This window comes from Sceloporus occidentalis, unplaced genomic scaffold (genome assembly GCF_023333645.1).
Source record: "Sceloporus occidentalis isolate IW3139 unplaced genomic scaffold, rSceOcc1.0.p SCAF_192, whole genome shotgun sequence".
Lineage (NCBI taxonomy): Eukaryota > Metazoa > Chordata > Lepidosauria > Squamata > Phrynosomatidae > Sceloporus > Sceloporus occidentalis.
Window position 1 is genome coordinate 13,761 of NW_028317172.1, and position 23,156 is coordinate 36,916.

A 23,156-nucleotide genomic window follows, 5' to 3' on the forward strand; every position below is an offset into this window, starting at 1 on the left:
AGTAATGTTTGCTCGGGTAGAATATTTTCTCTTATCTAACAGTGGTCTAGTACTTTGATCAATTTCAAAATCCCAGCACACCCCTACCAGTTAAAAAAAACCTCATAAACCAAATGTAGACATCCGATTCAGTATTTTCATAGAGGGACTTCGGTGTTCAGTAAACCTGATATATAATTGCAAGGAGTTTTATATTACTTGAAAAAATGCTTTGCCTTTTGAGAAACGTGCTGAATACATCATCTTTAAGGAACAGCAGCAAGTTTCTTATGCATAATTTTCGGTAGGTTGCTTTTCATGCGTATTCATTTTCTTCTTTTCTTAGAGTGTTTTCGATTATTTACAGCTCAAGAAAGACCATTTTATACCCTCTGCCATGTACTTTGCCCAAATCCCTCTCTTTGCAGCAGTGTATGATCTGTTTATCAGGAGAATTTTGGACCATCCCAGAGAGTCCTACTCCCTCAAACATATTTTCATATCATATTACATGATCTGGCTGGTGTGGACACCCTACTATGAAGGGTTAAATCATATATTGGATGACTGTAGCTCTCACAGCATAGGAAATAGCCATTTTTACATTCATATTTCTGTGAAAATTAAACTGGGTTATTGTAATACATGGTTTGGATCAACAGCGAGGTTGAACTCGATGGACTTGTGTCTTATTTTAACTTAATTACTATAGCTGTATAGTGTATATAGAATAAGAATTGGTGATAACATTGAATGATGGTTGCACTTAATGCCTTATCTGTTCCTTGAGCATGTCTATGAGTATATTAATATAGTGCTAATTATACACATGCACTTAAATAAACATTGTAGGGAAATAAAATACGGTATACAACATGTTGAGTCATGGACATCTCCGTCTATCTCCGTTACATCTAGATTTATCATAAGATATCGGTAGGATCTGTGAACTATTTTAAGAGAACCTGATGTCTCTGAACATGTTTATACAGGTCATCACATAATCAAGTGCAGTTAAAGGGACGTGACCTCTTAACACTGAAAAATTATAATTCTGAAGAAATAAAGTATCTCCTCTGGGTGGCTGCAGATCTAAAATACAGAATCAAGCAGAAAGGAGAGGTGAGTTGGACACATAGAACGACCAGGTGATGAATAAACATTTGAGACGAGAAAACATGTAAAACAGAACTAGTCATTATAACTATGACAAAATACAAGAGAGAGAAGGTGATTTATAAAGGTCACAAAGCACATTATAGACACATCATGCTTACAGCATAATGATATGTACCAAGGGATGATATCAGGATAGACCTCTTATGTGTAAAAGGAATATTGATTTAATTTGCTTCAGCCTTTATCATGACTGCATATTTTTGTCAAGCCATTAGGGCCCACATAGCAGGCTTTGCTCGTTGCCACAAAAGGAACAAGGAGGCCATTGAGGAAAACATAACAGAGTAAATCTAAATGGAAACTCACAGATTCACTAAAGTCAGATTGATGGTAACTAAACAGCTGTGGAGAGAAGCCTGATGACAACTCAACTCAATTCCACTGGATGTTCAAAATTGCTAAAACCACATCACTCAACTCAACAGTGAATTGAATTTTAGTGAACAGAAAGATTGTTGTCTGTTGGGTTTGAGTACTGCTGACCTCTTGGCCTCCTTACCTCAACTCATAACTATAATGTTAGTGCATATATAGGACTGTGTTGTATCAACTTAAAACTCCAGCTAAGCAATAGAGGTTCATTTGTAATAACCATAAAATGTTTACTTAATAAAATCTAAATATATTAAGGGTAACACACTTATATACCGATTCTAATTTAGAACTTTCTTAAATGCTTAGTATATGCCTCTCCTCCAAGGAAAATCTCTGGCTATGATATTCGAAAAAAGAAGTACCAGAACACGGCTTTCCACTGAAACGGGTGAGGTTACTTTTTTGCCATTTCATTTATTTTATTTTCCGGTGACTCAAAAGCCATCTACTGCATAAGCTATAGCCTTTAACTAAGAAAAGGGTTTTCAAACTACACTTTTGTAATCTCTTTTTAAAAAACAACAACTGTATGCTATGTTTTTTATGAGAATTACTCAATTAATAGAAAAAAAATGGTTCTATTGACTATGATGCAATGAGCCATTTATTCTACAAATCATGTGTAGGTTTATGACTATGATTGGTACCAGGTCGTTTTAAAATTAACTATCCCTCAGTGTTCTATTGGCCTCTGTTCCGCATGTTCACGTTGTGTAATAAGGCGCATGTGACACCCTGATGCTTCACAGTTGCTGATAAAAGACTGGGCTTGTTGAATGTCCCACAAAGCTGCACTGTCCAATTATGTGCAATTATCACTCATTCATATCGGCCATCCTATGTCGAAACATCTGCTGATTTACTGAGACAAAGACACATTTGGATTGTGGGGTGCCGCTGCATTATAGCTTCTTTTTTTCTAGGTACATATAGGAATAAGGAGGGGATAGGGTCTACCTCTAGATAATAAAACAATACATCAAATTAATAAATTTTAGTTAGTGTAAAAAGATGATTGCCTGCATTGTTGGCATTCTGTTTTCCTGTGGTCTTCTTAATCCCTACTTCTATTGACATTTCCAAGAGATCTAGTTTACTAAAAACAATGATGGTTGGTGTCATCGGAGTTGGCCAACTACAACAACTGTAGTCTCTTGTAACCGGTAAGGGAGTTTTATAGTAAGGTAAACAGATTTAATGAAAATTGCCTATTTTTTCATTCTAGGATGGGCATTGCTTGGAGGACACCCTTGTTTTCTTACAACACAAGATATTCATTTAGGGGTCAATGAAAGTTTGAAGGACACAGCAAGGTTGAATCAGTTTTATCCACTTTAAATCTGTGTGCTTATACAGGGGCTTGTCCATACCGTATTCCTTTGCATGGGAGTTGTAGAATGATTATTTTTTAGTCTATTTATGTTAAGTTGTAAAATGTTTAATGTCATGCCCCTGTCCCCTTCCTCCATTATATCTGCTGCATTATTAATACATAAAAACCAGGGTTGACGAGCTCCATTGTCACCATAATGTGTATTTCCGTCTAATATTATTTTCTCCTTATTAGGGTATTATCAGGTATGACTGATGCAGTTCTAGCACGTGTTTATCAACAATCTGACCTGGAAGTACTAGCTAAAGAAGCAACAATCCCGATAGTGAATGGTTTATCTGATTCCTACCATCCTATCCAGATACTTGCTGATTACCTCACTATACAGGTAATGGGACTCAGTTATGCTGAGAGTGTTATCACATAAACAAGCTTTAAAAACCCATATTTATTTGCCTGTGAAGCATAGTTTTCATTAAACACATTCATAAATATTGTAAATGGTTTACTGACCAAAGTAGATGTATTTGTGCATAAAATTTAAAAGTTTTGTTTCCGTTATACATTTTTCGTTCTAGTCAAGGGTGACATTTGGTGTACTGGAACCTGGGTGCAGGATTTCTTCGGCACTCCAAACACATACGCAGACTAACATTCAAATTCTCTCTAACACCCAATAACACACAATAACACCGTACACTAACATACACACACACTTTAATACTGTACGCTAACACCCACCCACAATCTGTAATACCATATGCTAACACACACACTCACTCTAACCCCATACATTAACACACTCATACTGTAACACACACATAGCTTTACAGTTACAAGGGAGCATTTATGCAGTGCACCAGTGATGCATTCACCTTAGTGCACCATTGCTTCTTGTAACAAATTACAAAATCTATCCACATCATATGTTACTGTTGACATAGCCAAACAACTGAATGCCTAAAAGGTAAACTATCTTGATTAACCATACAAAGAGATGAGGCACTTGGTGTTGAAGCCACTTTGACACAGCACCCTTTTGATGACACCTTCATAACGACCCACCTGTGTTAAAGTATCTCCTGTCTTACTGAGACAAGATCATGTTTTGCTTTGAAAGTACAGTTGTACGTGACCTTCTATTTATTTATGTTGCACAGGTTATGCTGCTATGGTTGGCAAGAATTTCCCATATACGCAATTTATTGATTTCTTCATTTTGCAACTACTGTAAATAATTGCCAAAATCAAATAGTTTTTTTCTTTTTTTGGCAGGAGGAGTGTAAGGTGTATAAAAAGGGCTGTCACACATTATCCACATGAAAGCAACTTGAAAATATTATTATTATTATTATAATATAATAAAGAAAGAGAACTATAAACTATTTTAGAACATCACGCTGCTATATTTAAAAACATTTAAATGTACTTAGCAAATGACTTTTATTCTTCATGCAAGTACTTATTTTAAAGATGCACCCATATTATATTTATTTAACATTTTACACTGAACAGTTAAACGTGGAATGTCCTTTCATAAGAATTTCCTTTTAAAATCAGTGCAATTGGTGAGGTACACGTCGAGGAAAAGCTTCTGCTCAGTGTGAGCCGTATTGCCGTGCTTGGTTGCTAAGCAATCCTATACTGTAACTAATAGTCCCTGCTAGTACATCAATTCTTCCAATCTTTGGCAAATCACGCAATAAGATGGTTTCTTGAACATGAAAAACAATTTCGATTCAAAGCACAATTATAAGAGATTATATAATTTTTTATTCACATTATAATTTTATTTCAATTTTTTTTTCACGTTTATCTGGGTAAGACATGCGGGATATTATGGTGGTCTATAAATGACTAATAATGCAGAACATGAAAATGGTTTAAATGTGGAACTGATGTTTATATGTTGGCTTATAATACATATCACTAACACCTTTCATTGATTTATGGCCTGAGTGGTATTGTTCATTAATCCGCTGTGATTTTCGAGTGTAGGGTACTAAAGATAACCTGTCATCACTATGTTCTGATCAAAGTACAGGTTGAAGTAGATAGCTGATCAAAATCAATGTCATGCGACAAGCTTGTGATGACACTTGAAACCCCATTGAGGCATGAGGTATAAATGACAGCTTTATTTAATCCTTATATTCTTAGCCATCTATATTGAGCTCACAAAAATAGAATCTGTACGTTTACATACATCTATAGTATAAGTATAAATCTATATTTACATTTTTATCTATAAAGTTCCGTATAACAGAAAGGAGCATTTAAATTCGTTGGCTCTGACCTTGGTGACATCATCACACGACATCATATACAAACGAACGGCTCTCCATATGCCCATATTATGCATGAAGCAGAGATAGTTAATTTAATCATTTGCTTTCAACTCTGGTAGCGCAATATATAGATCATTAGCTCCTAATGGCTCATGTTCTGTATCTATAATGTATAGGTGACAGTGTCCCATTAATAAATCATGCCGTCATGAATGCTAATGCTTCCGGAACTGCACAGATTTGTAAAGAAAAGTAACTTCATTTTGTTCATTTTCCACTTCAGCTGTATGTCTTGCCAAAATAACACACTGCTTGGAGAAAGTATTGTATTTATGAATGATTAAACAAATTTACTTTTATTTTAGCCACTGTATGCATAATTAGATGATTCATGTTCAGCTGTGTTATCTGTGGCTCCCAGACCCATTGTAGAATACATCATCTGTCCTATGTTACTATGAAATAGATTGTGTTACTGTCAATGTAAAACGTAGTGTGGACTACAAAAGTAATATATTGAATGTGATGTCTAAATAGAAGGAAACATTTTAATAGAGAAAATGCATTATGTTTAAAAGTCACAATGTCATTGACTAATTTCATTAGTAGTGTAGAATATTTACCATTCTGCAAAGAAAATGGTGCTTGTTTGCCTGGTGGTTTAGATGTGGAACAAGGTGGTCTGACTCTGGAACAGGTTACTTTTTATCTCCGCCATTGATTGCCTATGATCATAAGAACTATGGCCAACAAGTAATGTCATGGCCTACCACCCTTACTGCTTGAACTCAAGAAGTTGAGAAGGACTGCAGAGTTTATTTAGTAGCATTAGGTTTGCAGTCCTGTCATAAGAACCCCAATATATATATATATATATATATATATATATATATATATATACAACATGTTAAAAAGCATAACACATAAATTCCTGTGTTCATTTTATTAATTCGTATAAGAAAAAAAATTGGGAAAGATAATAAAATGGATTGTTGAATACCTATATCTTTTGTATATCTTTGTTCAATATCAATTAAATTGTATCGTTTATGATTTCATTCACAGGAACATTATGGCCACTTGAAAGGACTGACTATATCCTGGATCGGGGATGGAAATAATATACTACATTCAATCATGCTGAGCGCTGCCAAATGTGGAATGCACCTGCGTATCGCAACACCAAAGGTAATGAATGCACCTGTCAATAGAATTTTCTAGGAGGAGTGACACTTTGATGTTACACATCAGTGATAATTAGGCTGGTTTTATTATATCACACAAAACCAAATAGAATTTAGAACCAGACATGTTTAGGAGCAAAGGAAGAACGTGGAGATCCACAGATATTGATATATGCGTTGAGAAGAATTAGATTTCTTGAATGAAAATATTATTTTATTTATATCATAAAGGCTTGTTGTGTGACATTTGCTCAGCCATCTGCAACGTATTTCTGTATATAGAGTTTATTTCCCAAACCATTGATTGAGATAATCAAGCCATAGGAAAACTAATACATAATGCACTACTTCTGTAGAGATGCTGCCAAAATGAGACCCATTTGATGGTTTACATTTATTTTTCTTTTTTTAAACTTACCTGCCCTAAGTCAACAGCCTTCAACAAATGAAGCTCATCATCTATTCACTAAAAGCTGGGATGGTGTCTATTGTAGTCCAGTGAATTTTAGGGAAGACAATTATCATCCACAGCCAAATGTGTGCAGTACTATAGTAGTCTAAAGCACATTTGGAAAAAGCCCATTAAAGAAGAGTTTATTGGGTCCTTGGTCGCGTAAAGGATAGCCATAGTCGTATCCAATGCATGTTAAAATTATTTCACTGGAATAAACTTTAACAGCTCTATTGACAGACTTTCAATTATCTATCACATCCCTACTGTAATGAATCCATTTTTCGTTTCCTTTCTTTCCTCAAAGCTAGAACTTGTATGCTAATTCTTTGTACAGCAGGCAAACCATTTAATATTGTTAAATTATAAAAGATTATATTATTATTGTGGTCTATAATAGTAGAGTGCAGGTATAGAATTAGGGTAGGAGGAAAAAAGAGTAGGACAGAACTCAAAGGGAGAGATGATTGAATGGGGGGGATACTGTAAAGATATACCTTTTTCAAAATGATCATTATTTATTTATGTTATTTACATCAAAATGCATTTTCAATTATTAAACAACAGTACGTTCTGTGTATCTGTTCTTTTTGCACTATTATAGAACAAGTGTATCAACATGAACAATAAATTGAAAGCACCTTTTTATGTTAAGCTGGCAGTCTCGGAGAACTGTTTTATTCCTCTACTTTATACATTAACCTACCACAATAATGTTTTAGCCAACAAGAACCTGTTGGCTTTCCACTTCACTGCCCAGAAAAGTACCCTCCAGGGTAACAGCAAATTGACATTATTGTAGATATTATCTGTACAGCTTTGTCTTCGCGTGTAACAGTAATAAACTTTTGTTCCTCCTGTTACCCAGATTTTTGGGCACACCATGTTGCAAACGACACGTTGGCTGCTCTGCAAGACTAGTTCCTACTAGACTTGGGTGCCAGCAGTAAATTTGTTTTCCTGTTCATTTTCTACCTGCCACAGCCTGCTATGATTCAGTAAAGCAGCAGAAAACTGATGAAATTGTATAGATAGTCAATAGCAAATGAAAACAGAAATCTGTACAAAAAGTAGATATTCTCACACCTCTCTATATATGACAAAGGAAAAGAAGCCTAAAGAAAAGGTCAAAGTTGGAAATTAGTGTCACTGATTGTTTTTTCTAGTTGAATATTTATTGAATCGTTTTATTGATTGATTGCTTGTAATGATGTTGTCTTATTTATTGTTTAAGGGTTATGAAGCAGATCCTTTAGTAACTGCAACAGCAGAGCAGTTTTCCCAAGAGGTAAAAGTTTATTTGTTTTTAAGCTAATACTAAGTAGAACACCTGATACATGCAATAGACAGCAACAGTTACAGTGCTGTTGTGTTCATTATGTAATTTGAAAATGTCACAGCATTTCAATCCAGATTTTGGATTTTGGACATGAATTCCCTTTAAAAGCAAGAAAATAATCATGGAAATGTCCGTGGGATATTGTATCAGTGACATTTTAAAATTCTGTATTGCTGATGAAATCTACTGTTATCTCTTATCACCAATGCTTTATTATATCGAGAGAGATAAGTCCAAAATTCCTCTGTCCAAATTTCCTTTTGCAGTTTGGTACCAAACTGTTTTTCACAAATGATCCCCTGGAAGCTGCACATGGAGCCAATGTTTTGGTTACAGACACATGGGTAAGTATGGGACAAGAAGCAGAGAAAAAGAAGCGCTTGATGGACTTCAAGGGATACCAGATCACAATGGACGTAAGTACTACCTGTAACATGATCTATTTACTAAAACAGAATTAATGAGTTAGACGCCCAAGCATGAGTCTTAAAAGAATTGTGTTCCCTTCAATGATATTCATTCATATTTATAAAATACAAGGTGCAACCAAGAATAAACTGGCAAGACAGGCAGGATATGCAATTATTCTAAAGTCATGCTAGTCAAGAGCAGAACTCAACAATTAACTTGCTAGGACTTCTTGGGTGGAGCCCTCACATAAATATACATATGGTGGAAGCAGAACCCTCCAGATAACATTATGTTAAATGATTGAGAGTTAATTGATAAATATTTTATTTAAGCTATTGAATATCTAACAAGCATACACATGAATACTTATTCATTTGCCGTATTCATTTAGTTTGCTTTCGCAAACAAAGTACCATGGGGTGTTAATACCTCAGTGGTTCTAAAATTGCTGTTGATCAGTTGAATATACATCTTCTAATTAAACTCGGCTAAGGTTTGCCATTTGTTATACTGTGAAGCACCTGAGCACATCACAGTTGATTGCTTTAGAGAATATCCAAAAGCATTAAAGTAGTTTTTGCAGTCAACAGATTTACCAATAAATATTTATTTTCCAATTTGCAATCAAGACAGCAAAAGTAGCATCTCCCAACTGGGTATTCCTACATTGTTTACCAAGAAAGCCAGAAGAAGTAGATGATGAGGTTTTCTATTCTCCAAGATCACTGGTTTTTCAAGAAGCAGAAAATCGGAAGTGGACAATCATGGTAGGACATCTGACCAACAGGGAAATTATAATAAAAATAGGAAAATGTAACTTGAAGCACAATATTTATTAAATTCATGTTGAATGTGAAGGATGAGGATCTGCAAGTTTTGGTATTGATAGGGAAGGTTACGACATGAATGAAAGATGAATCAAAAGATCAATTTTCTTCCTAGATTAAACGCCAATACAGTGAGGAAATTTAAATATGAAGGGGATAGGAATGAGGCAATCAGGAATATAAAAAGACAGAGGACCAAATATGTTTTTGGTCCTTATGGTTCTTTGCCATTACTCTGATTTTTTACTTCGCCCCCAAAGACATTTACAAGTTTAATATGTAAGGAACCTTGCAACAGATAATAGTTTTCAGTTTTGATATTTGGTACTTTTTTAAGTGTGAGGTACACATGGTTAAATTAGCAGGTTTGTTACCTTTTGAAAGCTTAGCATTTGTTGACGCTAAACTTATAGGTTGTAAAACATATTGTTTGTATGCCCCATGTTGTCAATAGCTCAGAAACCACAGGTGGTTCAGTTAGTAGACTATGTTCCATTAGGCCCTCCTGCTCTAACTCAAGACTATAAAAATTCACAATGTTGGTAAATTCAGAAAAATTTTACCTTTGTTGTGGTGTTTCCATTGAGTTTCAAAAGGCAACATGAATTAGATACTACCAAAAATATAGCCATAGGCATAAATATACATTAATGTACACTAGACAAAAGAGTAAAGCCGTTGGTGTCTGGTTAGCAGATGTGTCCAGCATTATACTACAGTAGAAGTATATTAAGGTTGATGTGATAGGTATACAGTAGGTCAGCCCTCTCAGGTTGTTCTCTTAGGAACATGGTAAATTGATTGCTTTATAATGGGGTCAAACTAGCAGTTGAGTCAAATTGCTGAGGCTAACTTGACGCAGACAGTTTTAATGGTCCAAATAGTGGATTTATTTTAGTCAGCATAATTAACGACAGATTTCAAGGCGATTACACTCCTGTACTACACATTTATGCTACATTCTTTTCACTCTGCTCTCACGCTTGTTAAAGAAACCTACTTCTCCGTAGTGCTTCTCCGGGACCTTCAATTCCCTTCTTTGCCCCATCATCACTATCCCTTTCACAGGCCTTACTGCATCTGACTTCACAACCTACTTTAAAAAGCAAGTTAACAAAGCCAAATCGTAATCCAGGAGCATATGCCAATAATACAAGCCGGGGCAGGAACCAAAGCACGTAGTTAGATGAACCAGAATCAGAAGTACAGAGATCAGCGAATACGAATGCCGGGAATCAAGTCAGACGAAGCCAGGTCATACCCACGAACTCAGGAACAACAGGATGCACTGGTAGCAGGAAGCAAAACACAGGGGCAATTGCAGGTTGCGGGCTTATATAGGCCAGCACAAGGTGGAGCTTCAAAGACCCGCTCAGGGTCCATAGTAACTAGCTCTTTTTGCACCTGAGGCAAGAATAGAAAATTGTACCCCCCCACTATGTCTATAAAGAGGTTATTTTAAGGAAAGTAAATAGATTAGTAACAAGAAAATTCATAATATTAGAACTACAGAAAGTTAAAAAAAAAATAATAGTAAAATGAGTTTCTCCAAACACAGTGATTTATTTAGATTTTAACACTGAGGGTGGTACAACATTACTCCCATCAATATATGCTGAGCCTGAATGCCAATGACACTCAGATCTATCCCTGCTCCCCCATCTCTCTCCCTCCCTAGATCGTGTCACTAACGATGTATGCACAATTCCTAAACTTAGTTTCCCCCAAAACGGAACTTCTTATCTTCCCTCCCGCCAACGCTATCTTTCATCCAAAAATATCTATGGTGCAATCATCACCCCTTACCCATATATGCTCGCTGCTGTGGTGTCACCCTTAACTCAATCTCTTATTCACTCCTCACATTCAGTCTGTTTCAAAAACTACGACCTACCTCTTAAAAACATTGCCCATAATCGCCCCTTCATAAGTGTGACCTGAAGTTCTTGTTCATGCCCTTGTAAGCCATCATGAATGAATGATGCTGCCAGATTTATCTTCATTGTTTATTGCTCTACTAACCCATTTAGCCTTTGTCATTGTCTCCATGGGTTGCCTGTAAGCTTCAGGATTCAATTTAAAATCAAGACTCTCACTTTCAGAGCTGTTCATGGTAGTTCTCCTACTTACATCTCACTTATCTCCAAATACACAACTACACATTCCTTCTGCTCCTCTAATGATCTTCGTCCCTTCTTTGCTCTGATTTCTACCTCTCAAACACATATACAAGACTTCTGTAGAGCTGCCTCTATCTTTAGCTGATCGGACTCTCCCTAGTCTGCAGTTCTTCAAAAATCCCTCAAGACCTATTTCTTTAGGGAAGCCTATCAACTGACAGGTTAACCCGCCACCTACTTCTGCCTCACATTGCCTAGCCTCTCTGTTGCTGTTGGCCTGTCCAGCAATATTATTTATTTAATAAATGTGTCCAATGATAAACATGTGGCTGGTCTATGGCGCTTTTACCTCTTGTGTAATATATCCTCAGCAATTTATAGATTATAAACTTGTTTCAAACAGGGCCCTTCCTAGCTTTTGTTTCTGTAGATCCAAATTGTTATGTTATACATATTGTACAGCGGGACAGAATATGATGGCACTATATAATTCAGTAAAAATAATAATTTAAAGGGAATAGAAACTGATTTACTCACAAACTTGGATATAGTAAACAGAACTATATGGTTTCTAATATGTCCTGTTTCACATGAGCATGCATTAATATGAATAGACATTGTGTACCCTAGATGTTAATTACATTTTGTTTAGCTTTTTTTTTTCATATGCTTTCTTCTTTGATGTATATTCCCTGCTTACTTTCCTCAGGGTGTGATGGTTTCCTTGCTAACTGATTACGCACCACAGCTCCCAAAGCCTTCTTTTTAATTCCCGAAATGTGTCAGCAAGCAGCTGATTGTTACGGACAAGCAATTACAAGAACCAAGCCTGTCTGAAAACATCCTTAACCAAATAATATGTTTTCACTTGCTGCTGAGTAGAATGCTGAGTGGAATATATAATGATTCATTATTCTGCTATGAATTTGATTGTAGTTTGCACATGACCAGCGTCGGAATTGCTAGTCCTGTCATATTTTTTTGCTTAATAAAAATTTCTTGTACTTTTTAGAGCAATGTCTTTATTGTTCAGTGTCTACATTTTATTATAAAAACAGTAATGTTCACTTAGAAGAGCTTATTTTTACATTTGTGCTGGACATTTAGATAGATAGATAGATAGATAGATAGATAGATAGATAGACAGACGTCCATGCAATACTTCTCCTTTATATCCTAATTGTTTAACCTTTCCTCTGTTGTTATGTACCGTAATCTCGCTCCTCTAACCTTTAGCTGTGCTCCTTTTCTCGCCTCTTCACCCCATTTACTGACATATATGGTACATTCATATAGGTCTGCCAGCGGGTCTCTCATCATTATTTACATGAACCTGTAAGAGCAGGGCTGTCTTTAACATAAGGCAGAAGGGGCAGCTGCCAAGACCTGGCTTACCTTGCCCTCAACATCTACCATAGTCCTGGGATGGAGGTCTGTGCAACTCGTCCAATATTTCCTCCTTTGAGGCCTGCGCTCAAACATATAAAGGTCCTAAAAACTTGTGTAACTTTAAACCTTTTTCTATGATGGCTTATAAAACGGTATCAACTCAGCAGTCGGAAGGGTGAGGCATGTGCCTCACTCGCCTCGGGAACAGCTGTGATGAGGCGCAGAAATCAAGTCCTCAAAAGGGCAGAGCCTCTGCGCAACCCTCTCCCCTGATTATGGGAATTTGGATAGCCTCTTTCCCTTTTCTCAAATCGAGGGAGATGGTTGCGCGGAGGCTCTGCCCTTTTGAGACAGAATAAGAGTCAAGAGAGCAAGCAGGGTTGGGGGAAAGCCGACAGGAACGCGGAAGCAGTCGACAGAGAAGGTAGGGAGATATTGATAGAGTGAGAGAGGGTGACTAAGTGTGTGTGTGAGAGAGTAAACGGGAGTGTGATAAAGTGAAAGATCTCATGATGCCAAGCCAAAAAGTCCTTTGGGATACTTGCTGGGTATCATAGGTAGTCCTCAGCAGCAGTATATAGTGGAAGCTATGCTGCACAGCTCATTTTATAGTGATATAAGTTATGCTGCACCACAGCAAACGTCTGGCTCACAATATAGTGAAGGGAGTTATGCTGTAACACTGTTTGGCTTATCAATTAGTGATGGGAGTTATGCCATACCACTGTCTGTTTCTGACTTACTATATAATGATAGGAGTCATGATGTATCACCATCTATGTCTGGATGTCACGAACCGGGGGAGCAGGTCTGATAGGAGCCCAGGTGCAGGGGACACGAGGGGCTCTGTCTGTACCCCACGATGCATGATGGCCTGGGGTTGTTACAGACAGGTGCAGGAAATAAACCACAGACAGAAGATCAGGATTAAGAGTTGTATTGTATATGATGGTACAACAATCTAAACAAGGAAAGTCACTTGGCATGAAGCCCTCGGGTTGGGGCACACACGGCAGGAAGCCCTGGGGTTGGGGCACACACGGCAGGAAGCCCTCGGGTTGGGGCACACACGGCAGGAAGCCCTCGGGTTGGGGCACACACGGCAGGAAGCCCTCGGGTTGGGGCACACACGGCAGGAAGCCCTCGGGTTGGGGCACACGCGGCTAGAAGCCCTCGGGTTGGGGCACACATGGCTAGAAGCCCTCGGGTTGGGGCACACACGGCTAGAAGCCCTCGGGTTGGGGCAAACACGGCTAGAAGCCCTCAGGTTGGGGCAAACACGGCTAGAAGCCCTCGGGTTGGGGCACACACGGCTAGAATCCCTCGGGTTGGGGCACACACGGCTAGAAGCCCTCGGGTTGGGGCACACACGGCTAGAAGCCCTCGGGTTGGGGCACACACGGCTAGAAGCCCTCGGGTTGGGGCACACGGTTAGAAGCCCTCGGGTTGGGGCACACGGCTAGAAGCCCTCGGGTTGGGGCACACGGCAGGAAGCCCTCTTGCAGGGCACACGGCAGGAAGCCCACTTGCAGGGCACTCGACTTGGGAGTCCACTTAGTGGGGCGCTGGCCGCAACTCAGGAACAAAATCAGGAACCAAAGCAGGAACAGATCAGGAACCAAAGCAGGAACCAAAGCAGGAACCAAAGCAGGAACCAAACAGGTAGTCCTAAAACGTAAATGTCAAGGCCCAGACTGCAGGGCTGGGCAGGTTTATAAAGGCTGTCTTGATCATGAAAATTGACCTGGACCTGATAACCCGTCAGAGTGGTTCTGAGTGGCAAGGGCGGCTGGAAACGGGAGTGAGCAACTCAAAGTTCAAACAAGTCCAGCCAGCGAAGGGTGAACGTTACACTGGATCTCTATATAATGATGGGAGTTATGCTTTAGCACCCCTAATGTCAGTCTTAGTATATAGCGATGGGAGTTTTTGTGTACCACCATCAGTGCCTAGTTTAGTATATAGTGATGGAAGTTATGTTGTACCACTGTCTGTGTCGGGCTCACTATATAATAATAAGAATCATGTTGTGCCACCTTCAGTGTCTGAATCACTATAAAATGTTCGGAGTTATGCTGTACCACCATCAGAGACTGGCATGTCAGATTCATGTGCTTATGCTATGCGCTGCACTGTATTATATCTATGTCTGCAAATTGTATATTAATGCGGTTTATGCTACAACACCTGCACATGCATGATGGGGATTATAGTACACAACCTCTAGAGTGCCAAAGGTTATTTTACTGTCCCATTGTCCCTAATACCCCATTAAGCTTATGCAAAACATTTGCTCAGGCCTCGACTAGCACAAAATGTTAATAAATCACTTGGTTAGAGAAAGTTTGTTTTCTATTATTTTTTCATTCTCTTCAGCTCTAATATCATTGGTTTTTTTTTTATTTACTTTCATTTAAAATAACCTCTGTAACAACATAGTGGGGGCACATCTTTCTGTTCTTGCCTCGAGCACAAAATGATCTAGCTATAGGTCTGTATTAACTTCAAATAAAGTTGCAATCCAAGGGTACACTAGTCCTGGCAGGATAGTGTGAGTCACCATGCTAAAGCCAGGTGGCAGTACAGGTTTAACAGTCTTCCAGACATACTCTTCTCAAGCTCTACTAGAAAGTGGAAAAGGCTCCACTTTATGAATGAACATAATCTGAACCTGAAAATCAAAAAAAATCAAAAGGAAAAAAAGAACTACTTTATACACAACCTTCATACATTGAGTCTGTGTTAGTTTTAATATTGAAAAGTATATACAGATACGGTTCATACAAACCGAAAACTTTGAAAACATTACTTAAAACATATTAAAATAAAATGTATTAAATTATTAAATTACACGTGTCAATAAATATGCCCACTAAACATACTGCTGTAATGCAATATACTGTGATGTGGTTCTGGTGTAAATGTTCACTATGACAACCAACACAATGGCCCAATCAACAGAAACATTCTATTCATTCATTGCTTGATACCATTTTCAAACATTTTATCCCACTGGGCCCTGCTTCATTCATTTCAAACCCTATTCACATATTCTTTTTTTATTATTTGTTAGAATGTCACTTGACTGGTGCAAGTCTGCCTTCTGGACTGCTCTGATTTGAAGATTTGAACTACTGTATACAGCCTTTTAATGGAAATTCCGTATAATGCCAACAGGGCTTTGAGAGGGTGACACATTTGCACACTGACTGTATCACTCGTGTATCACTTGTGTTCTTTCTATGTAGTCTTTTTTGATAACTGTGTTTAACTGACCTAGGACATCAGCCTCAACCTCTTCCTTGGTGGCCACTGAGTGCTGGGGTATGATGTCATATGGTGGCACTCCATGCTTAAAGGGGGTGCAGCACCTTTTACGGCATCCAATGGTGACTCGGCAGGGTTCTCAAAGTATAAATGGGCCAGTGGAAGATCAGAAATCTCTCTTGTAACTGTCTCATTGAGCAGCAACACCCTGGGGGTGCTGATCACTGAAACACTTTTGGGACTGCTGCCCTCCTGGACCTGCGACTCTAGGCTCTGTCAGCATAGGCCAGAATATGTTACTGGATAATTGCGACCTTGTAGCCAAATTGAACTCCATAGCCGAAAACAGTCTTTGAGGACCAGACAAGTAATTCTTCATTGCCATCTATGCAAGAAGGTGACAAGAAAGGTTCATTACTAATTTATACAGAATAAATATGTTAGGATTATCTATTTAGTGTCATTTCAGCAGATGGTCTAAATTTCTTTTGTAAAAGCAGCAAGCAGGGTAATAACGCATCTGTTTCTGTATTTGTGCCGACAGATATTCCCTCATGCCTTATCAGGAAATAGTACATCAAGTTTACACAGAAATATGTTACACTGTGCTCCAACAATCACAGATTAAGAAAATCATAGCTATACTGGAAAAGTGAATGTTGTGATTTATGCTGCCTGTCTATCAGTTCATTATTCACATTATGAGGTAAAATAAAACAATGTCTGACATTTATCTTTGATAAAAATGCAAGATCTAATTACCCCAGAACACAAAATATGATGGTCAGTGGTTTCAAAAGAGCAATTTCTTGGAAATATCAAATAAAGGATTATTTTTGTTGTCGAGTTAAATATTACATTCAAAATTGAAATGCAATACTTTAACCAGGGGGGAACTGTTTACTAGAGAATTTTCCCTATTTGTCCTGATCGAAGGACTCTAGGAATTTACTTTTTTACATAGGGGGAGTAGCTCAATGTAGTCAAAATTAAGCTATCCTGAGTTACTTACATGGTGTTACTTACATGGTTTCCATACTACTCAACTATACTTCATCCAAATCCCCAGACATTTCTTTCCTGTTCCTGCATAAAAGTGCTTATTCACTAAGGGTTAAGTCGAATTAAGCTGTCATTCAAGCCAAATTGCTGAGGCCCTGTACTCTGCTTGGGGAGGGGAAGGGATGAGTAGCCTCAAAGGGTTAATTTGTAATACCTTTGTAAAATGCCGGCTAATTCTAAATCTTTACTATAATAAGGGAGAATGAAAACAGTAATATTGAGAATATACAAATTTGGCAATAACTGACACACATTAAGACACGGCGCAGAAATAGAAGAGGGTCCTGCCATTGTGAGTGTTTAAACTATTATTAATCACAGCAACCGTGTCCTCTCTTGCTTAGATGATCACAGACTTTACTTTCAACTTGCTCTTTCCTTCTCTGCATTTGCCTGCTTACTCATACTACCTACTATATCTGAGCAGTATATTCTACTTCCTTATTTTTAGTTACTCCTTAGTAACTTTACCAATTTGTAACATGTCACTAACAGAATCTTCAATCATAACTTAGTGTCTTCCTCAATCTCTCCTTCATAATCACATGCTCCTTCTGTTACTGTGCATGTGATTCAAATAGGTCATTCTACGAAATAATTTTATGTTACATACAGTGCTGTATTCTGCTCTAGGACAACTAGGCCGAGGGAGGTAATTCCAGGGTGGGAGACAGCATAACCGGGATCATATTGCCTTAGGGCAGCATCCTGCCAAAATATGTCATGGTTACACATGGTTGTAAGGCCACTAGCAAAGGATCTACCACTGAGATTATATTTCTTATTGATATTTGTGCTTTATATATTTGTGGCTGTTACTGTTATTTTACTGGCACAGTCTTTTGAAGCCGGTGCTGGCATCAGTAAAGTACTGATAGATAGAAAGATCAGGCAGGCTTAAACAAGCTGTGATTAGCATTTTTGGCAGCATTCCCAGAAAATGTGGTTAAGGCTCAAAACAGGTGCTGCTTATTAAGTATTAGCAAATGTAGCAAAGACTCCTACAAATCCCAGGGGATCTGTGGACCTTAAGCTTCTCAGGGGAGCATAATTAATATGCCAATGACAATTTAGGATTTCAGTGTCTGTAAGAAGTTATCTCTACAGACAAGCGAGCTACGCCCCCTCCCCTTTCTGCAGCAGGGCACTATCTCACATACTGACCCCCCTCCTCCCCTCTGCTTACTCCCTTCTCCCACCTCTCCTGTCAGCATGGTTTCTGCTTCTGCAAAGAGAGAGTAGAGGAGACCAGAAAATGGCTGGAGAAGGTAATTGAACAGGTGGGGAGAGTGCAGGGGGCACAGACAGGACCAAGGGACAGAGAGAGAGCCATTTTTTCGGGCAACAAATTTTGTGTCTCAATAAAAAAGCCCGCTCCCCATTTCCCAAAGTTCAGGAAACTAACTGCCCGCCAAACGGCTTGTCCGAGCCATCTTTGCCACCAAAGAAAACGAGAAGGGCTGGAGGTTCTGAGTAGGGGGTCATCTGGGTAGTGGGGCCCAGACCATTTGTTTTGTAAGTGTCCCCAAAACTACTAATGGTGGCGTCAAACTGACAGAATATGAAAATGATTATTTGAAAGGTGCACTGTACCCATGTGTGCCACCAACATAAAGAAGGGAAGCGCGGGCTCTGCCTCAGTCTCCAGAAGTGTGAGTGTCAGTGTCACAAGCGGTCAGGTTCCAGTCTTCCAGGTAAACCTTCACTACACCTTGCATTGGCTCTACCTTTTGTGTACCCGCTCTTTTGTACCTCCGCCCTCACTAACCCACAACTATGGCTGGAATTTTTTGAGGAAAAGGTGGCAACCCTATCCACAGCTGGTTGTAGGTTGATCGGAGGGCAAGAGAGAAAAAGGCAAATTCGACACAAAAAATAATTGTAACCTTTGTAGGTAGGCATGAACAAAAACATAGCTTACAATGTTTTAGATATCTTGCACCTGTGCCCATGCGTTTATTTTATAATTACTTTAGAGCAGTTAAGAATAGTGAATAGCAAAACTATCACAAACAGTTAAGCTACTCATGTGCTGTGTCCCTGGTCCATGACTACATTACACAAACTATTATTTTCCTTCTCACATGATTTCATTAGATAAAAGAAACTGGTTATGCAAGTTTTTGACCTTTGATACTGAGTGCTATAAATGGTTTATTTCCTATCTGCATTACCACAGTAACATGCTTCATGCGTGATGTAGCACATTTTAACCCCTTAGGTCTCAAACATAGAATCACTGTATTTCACAATACTTTGATATGCCTATTTTCATTGACAGGCTTATTTGTAACTTAAATTCAAATTTAATATGGCAGACCTCGTTTTATAAGCATTTATGTCTTCCTGTATGGTGTACAGGTAGGGCAAGTTCTAGGGTTTCTAAAACCCCAAAAGAACTATAAAGTCCTTTACATTGTCATTGATCTATTCCCCTTCATGCATGGCATGTTCTGTGCATGTCTGCAGGACCTATCACTCTACTAAGTCATTCATGTTACAGTTAAGTTCAGTCTGCTTTAATAACCTAGACATTTACAGGTTAAAATAACCAGTTACAGATGTTTTCCATCATAAACTTGGTGGAATGGTTTTGGTTTGTTTCATTTATTCAGGATTTGACCGATTCCAGGTCAATCCAGAACTTTTCCAATTCATTTGACCAGATCAGTTTCAACTTCCATCTTACTTTTTCTAAATAGGCAAGTTACAGCAGTTTCCATTGCAAATTGATGAATGTTAGAGTTGGTCGATTTAAGTCAAGTCAACTTAAAACTCACAATGACATGACTTTAGTTAATTTGTGAGTTTCTCCATTAAAGCCAATTAGGTCATGTTGCAACATGACTCAACTGGCAATCCTCGTTCAGCGAGTTCAGGACAGGAAAACATTTCTGTGGGTTTTATTCAACACTCCCTAGTTACTCTGATAGGAAACGTGCAACAGCTCAAACAAAGACGCTTTACAATAAAACATTTAGTCACGGTATAAGCTATGGAGGGGATTTGTTTGGTTAAATAAATATTTAAATATGTGTTCTAAAAATATAACACACAATCAGTGCATTTTGTAAGCCTGAAGATAAATACTTCAAACTTACCTCTAGAAGGTGGAAGTACTTCAAGATACATATCATGTTATCAGAGATAGCAGGCTTTGTGTCAGGCATTTCAACATGAGACACGGAATTCCACAGTTTCTGGTAAATTACTACACTCATACTGCATACTGTTACATGTAGATGTTATGTGGCAGAGGACATTATATCTTCACTCTCTCACTTAGCCTAAAAAAAGTAATTATATGTTTATTTGGTTAACATACTAGAGAGGGCAAATGTGGAGCCTAAGTGGAGCAGCACCTTTAAAACCAATAATTCATCTTTCTCGTGAGTTATCAACTACACCAATGTCCAAAGTCCATATCATCTCCTCAATTTTATTGACACAAACCATGACAGTGAAATACTTTTGATGACATCATCTGTGCTTTAACCTTGACCTAAGCCACCGTCCTTCTATCTAGAAATATTGTCCATCATATAAATCCTCTTATAAGCACCTTCTCCTGGCATAACCTCTGCTTTGATGAGTTTCAGTATAGCCTATATCCAGCCAACAGTTCTGTCCTGGTGATAGAGACATTAATTAAATTACCTTTTTGCTTCTTTGGATTTTTTCTTTCTTACAATATATTCAGCTCAGTCAAAAACATTCATTATTCTTTCCTGTTTTTATTATTTGAAAGAATGTCTTTGGGTAATCATAAAATTCACATTTAATATTTATGAGTCAAACAACACCATTATTTCTTATGAGAAAAAATGACAGTCTGGAACATACTGCAGAATCGCCTCTATTTCATTCCCAGCTGTCCAATGAATACTGAAATAACCCAACATTAATTCTACATACAGCCTATACAATTCAATACAGCAAATGTGATTCTTTTAACTGAATGATAAAAAAAAGATTAATCTCTAGTGACATGGACCGAAGGGATCATCAAACTCCATACCCCAGCTGAACTTCACCTTGCTGAGGACCAATTTAACTGTGCTCATATAATGAGAATGAGCTTTACTCATATAAGGAACGCTGCATGTGGAGGGTTGCAAGCAGTGGTGTATTTTTGCTGAACGCTGCCCTTGGCCTGACCCAGGGCAGCACAACAGCCACCCAGTGGGGTAGTTACCTTTGGTGCTGCCCCCCAGTGCTGCTGTCCTTTCTAGTTGGCATTGGGATATGACATCATATCACGGCGCACCACTTTTAAAGAAAGCATGGCACAACAGAAACTTTGGAGCACTGTGCGGACTAGGGACAGTCCTGTATAGTGTTAATGGGCCAGTTGGGGGGGATCAGCGATGGCCCATTTACTAGTGGCACTACAGGAAGCCTGATCAATCAGGCTGCCTGTCATGCGGCAGGTCCTGGGCCTTGTTGGGCTAGGCCAGAATATGCCACTACACCCACTCCAAGCTCTTACTTCTATGCTGTCTTCTACAATGAGTGTTGAAATATGAAGTCATATCTTCCTCTTACAGATGCACAGTGCAGCGTAAGGTTTCTATGAAGGCTGTGCATGTAGGCACTCAAATCCGTAGTTTAACTGGGCAGGTTACAAGATCTCCCCTTAACTGACTTATGGAACAGTAGTGTACTCAATGGCAGACATCCAATTTCATAAATTGAATAAAAAGATGAGTTGCTGTTTGAGTTTGGTTGTTTGATGCTGTATAGCCAGAGCCAAATAAGTTCACTTAGTTAGAGCAGTTCAATATATTTATATGGTAGCACCACAATCGGTATTAGATTGGATCGCAAGTGTTGTTGGATACTGGAAGGGTTACGTAACATTTGTTCACAAGAAGCCTAATTTGTAACATTGAGAAAGTCATGCTGATGCAGCCTTTGGCAGCTTACAGCAATGTATCTGTTTCCTCCTCTCTCTGTAAAGTAATTTGCTTGTGGCTGTCAAATTCTTGTGTGCAGGTAAGAGAGGACATCAAAATTCAGTGGATGGCTGTTAGAATCGGAGACAAATATTGATAAATACTTCTTAGTACAAGTGATATGTAACCCTTTGGTTACCAGTGGTCCAGACACATTTTCCCATCTGGACAGCTGACAATCATGAAAGTTGACATTTAAAGAGCTCATCTGCTTTATAAAGTATTATATATATATATGTATATATAGATAAAGGAGGTGGGCACTATACATATCCATACAGGCTTTTATTTATTTACTTATTAAATTCTTTATTTTTTTAACTGTTGCCATTGTAGGCAGAGTATAGAATCCACCCTTCTCTCTAAACATCAGTAGCACTACATAAAGCCTCTTTCAATGGTTGCTGATTCCCGTTGCACAGCGCTGCAGAAAAAGATGGCCCTACATAAATCAATAAATAATAATAATGATAATAATAATAATAAGGCCATATAGGTGCATTTGGTTATGTGGTTGGCCTCCTACATCCACATGCCCAACTGCATATCCCATAAGTTGTTGGCATTCAAATGGTGGACCAAGACTTATTTGTAGGAAGATGTTTTAGCGTGTAACTGCAGCTCTTTGGATGTTTTAAGTGTTTGTAAATGAGGTCTAACTCAGCAGCCTGACAAAATCATAAACTGCAACATTATACCTAAATTATATCTTCTCTGTCTGTATCTAATCTTCCCCCTCATTAACATATCTGTGTTTTGCAAATCACATATAGTCGTATGTAATGATAGGTCCAAAGGCAACTAAATCAGATCTTATTCTTTAATATAAGCCCGTTGATAGTTACACAGAAACACCACTTATATCGACCTATCGAACAATGGTACGGGAGTTTATTGGCAAGGAGAAGTTACGAGCAAATGATTTCCGCTATTGGTGCAATTAAACACTATGCACTCTGGCTTATGTCTTGAGGAAACTGCTGTCCTAATTGTTTAA

General features: G+C 38.3%; 1 protein-coding gene across 1 annotated transcript; it reads left to right on the forward strand.

The window, feature by feature from the left end:
- Positions 1-206: 206 nt before the first annotated feature.
- Positions 207-12,255, forward strand: LOC149278364 (ornithine transcarbamylase, mitochondrial-like). Its single transcript, XM_089502069.1, has 10 exons — positions 207-283; positions 972-1,101; positions 1,840-1,921; positions 2,759-2,846; positions 3,101-3,254; positions 6,220-6,342; positions 8,024-8,077; positions 8,395-8,544; positions 9,169-9,306; positions 12,196-12,255. Exons 1-10 carry the CDS (start codon positions 207-209, stop codon positions 12,253-12,255), a joined length of 1,056 nt encoding a protein of 351 aa, XP_089358195.1.
- Positions 12,256-23,156: the final 10,901 nt, after the last annotated feature.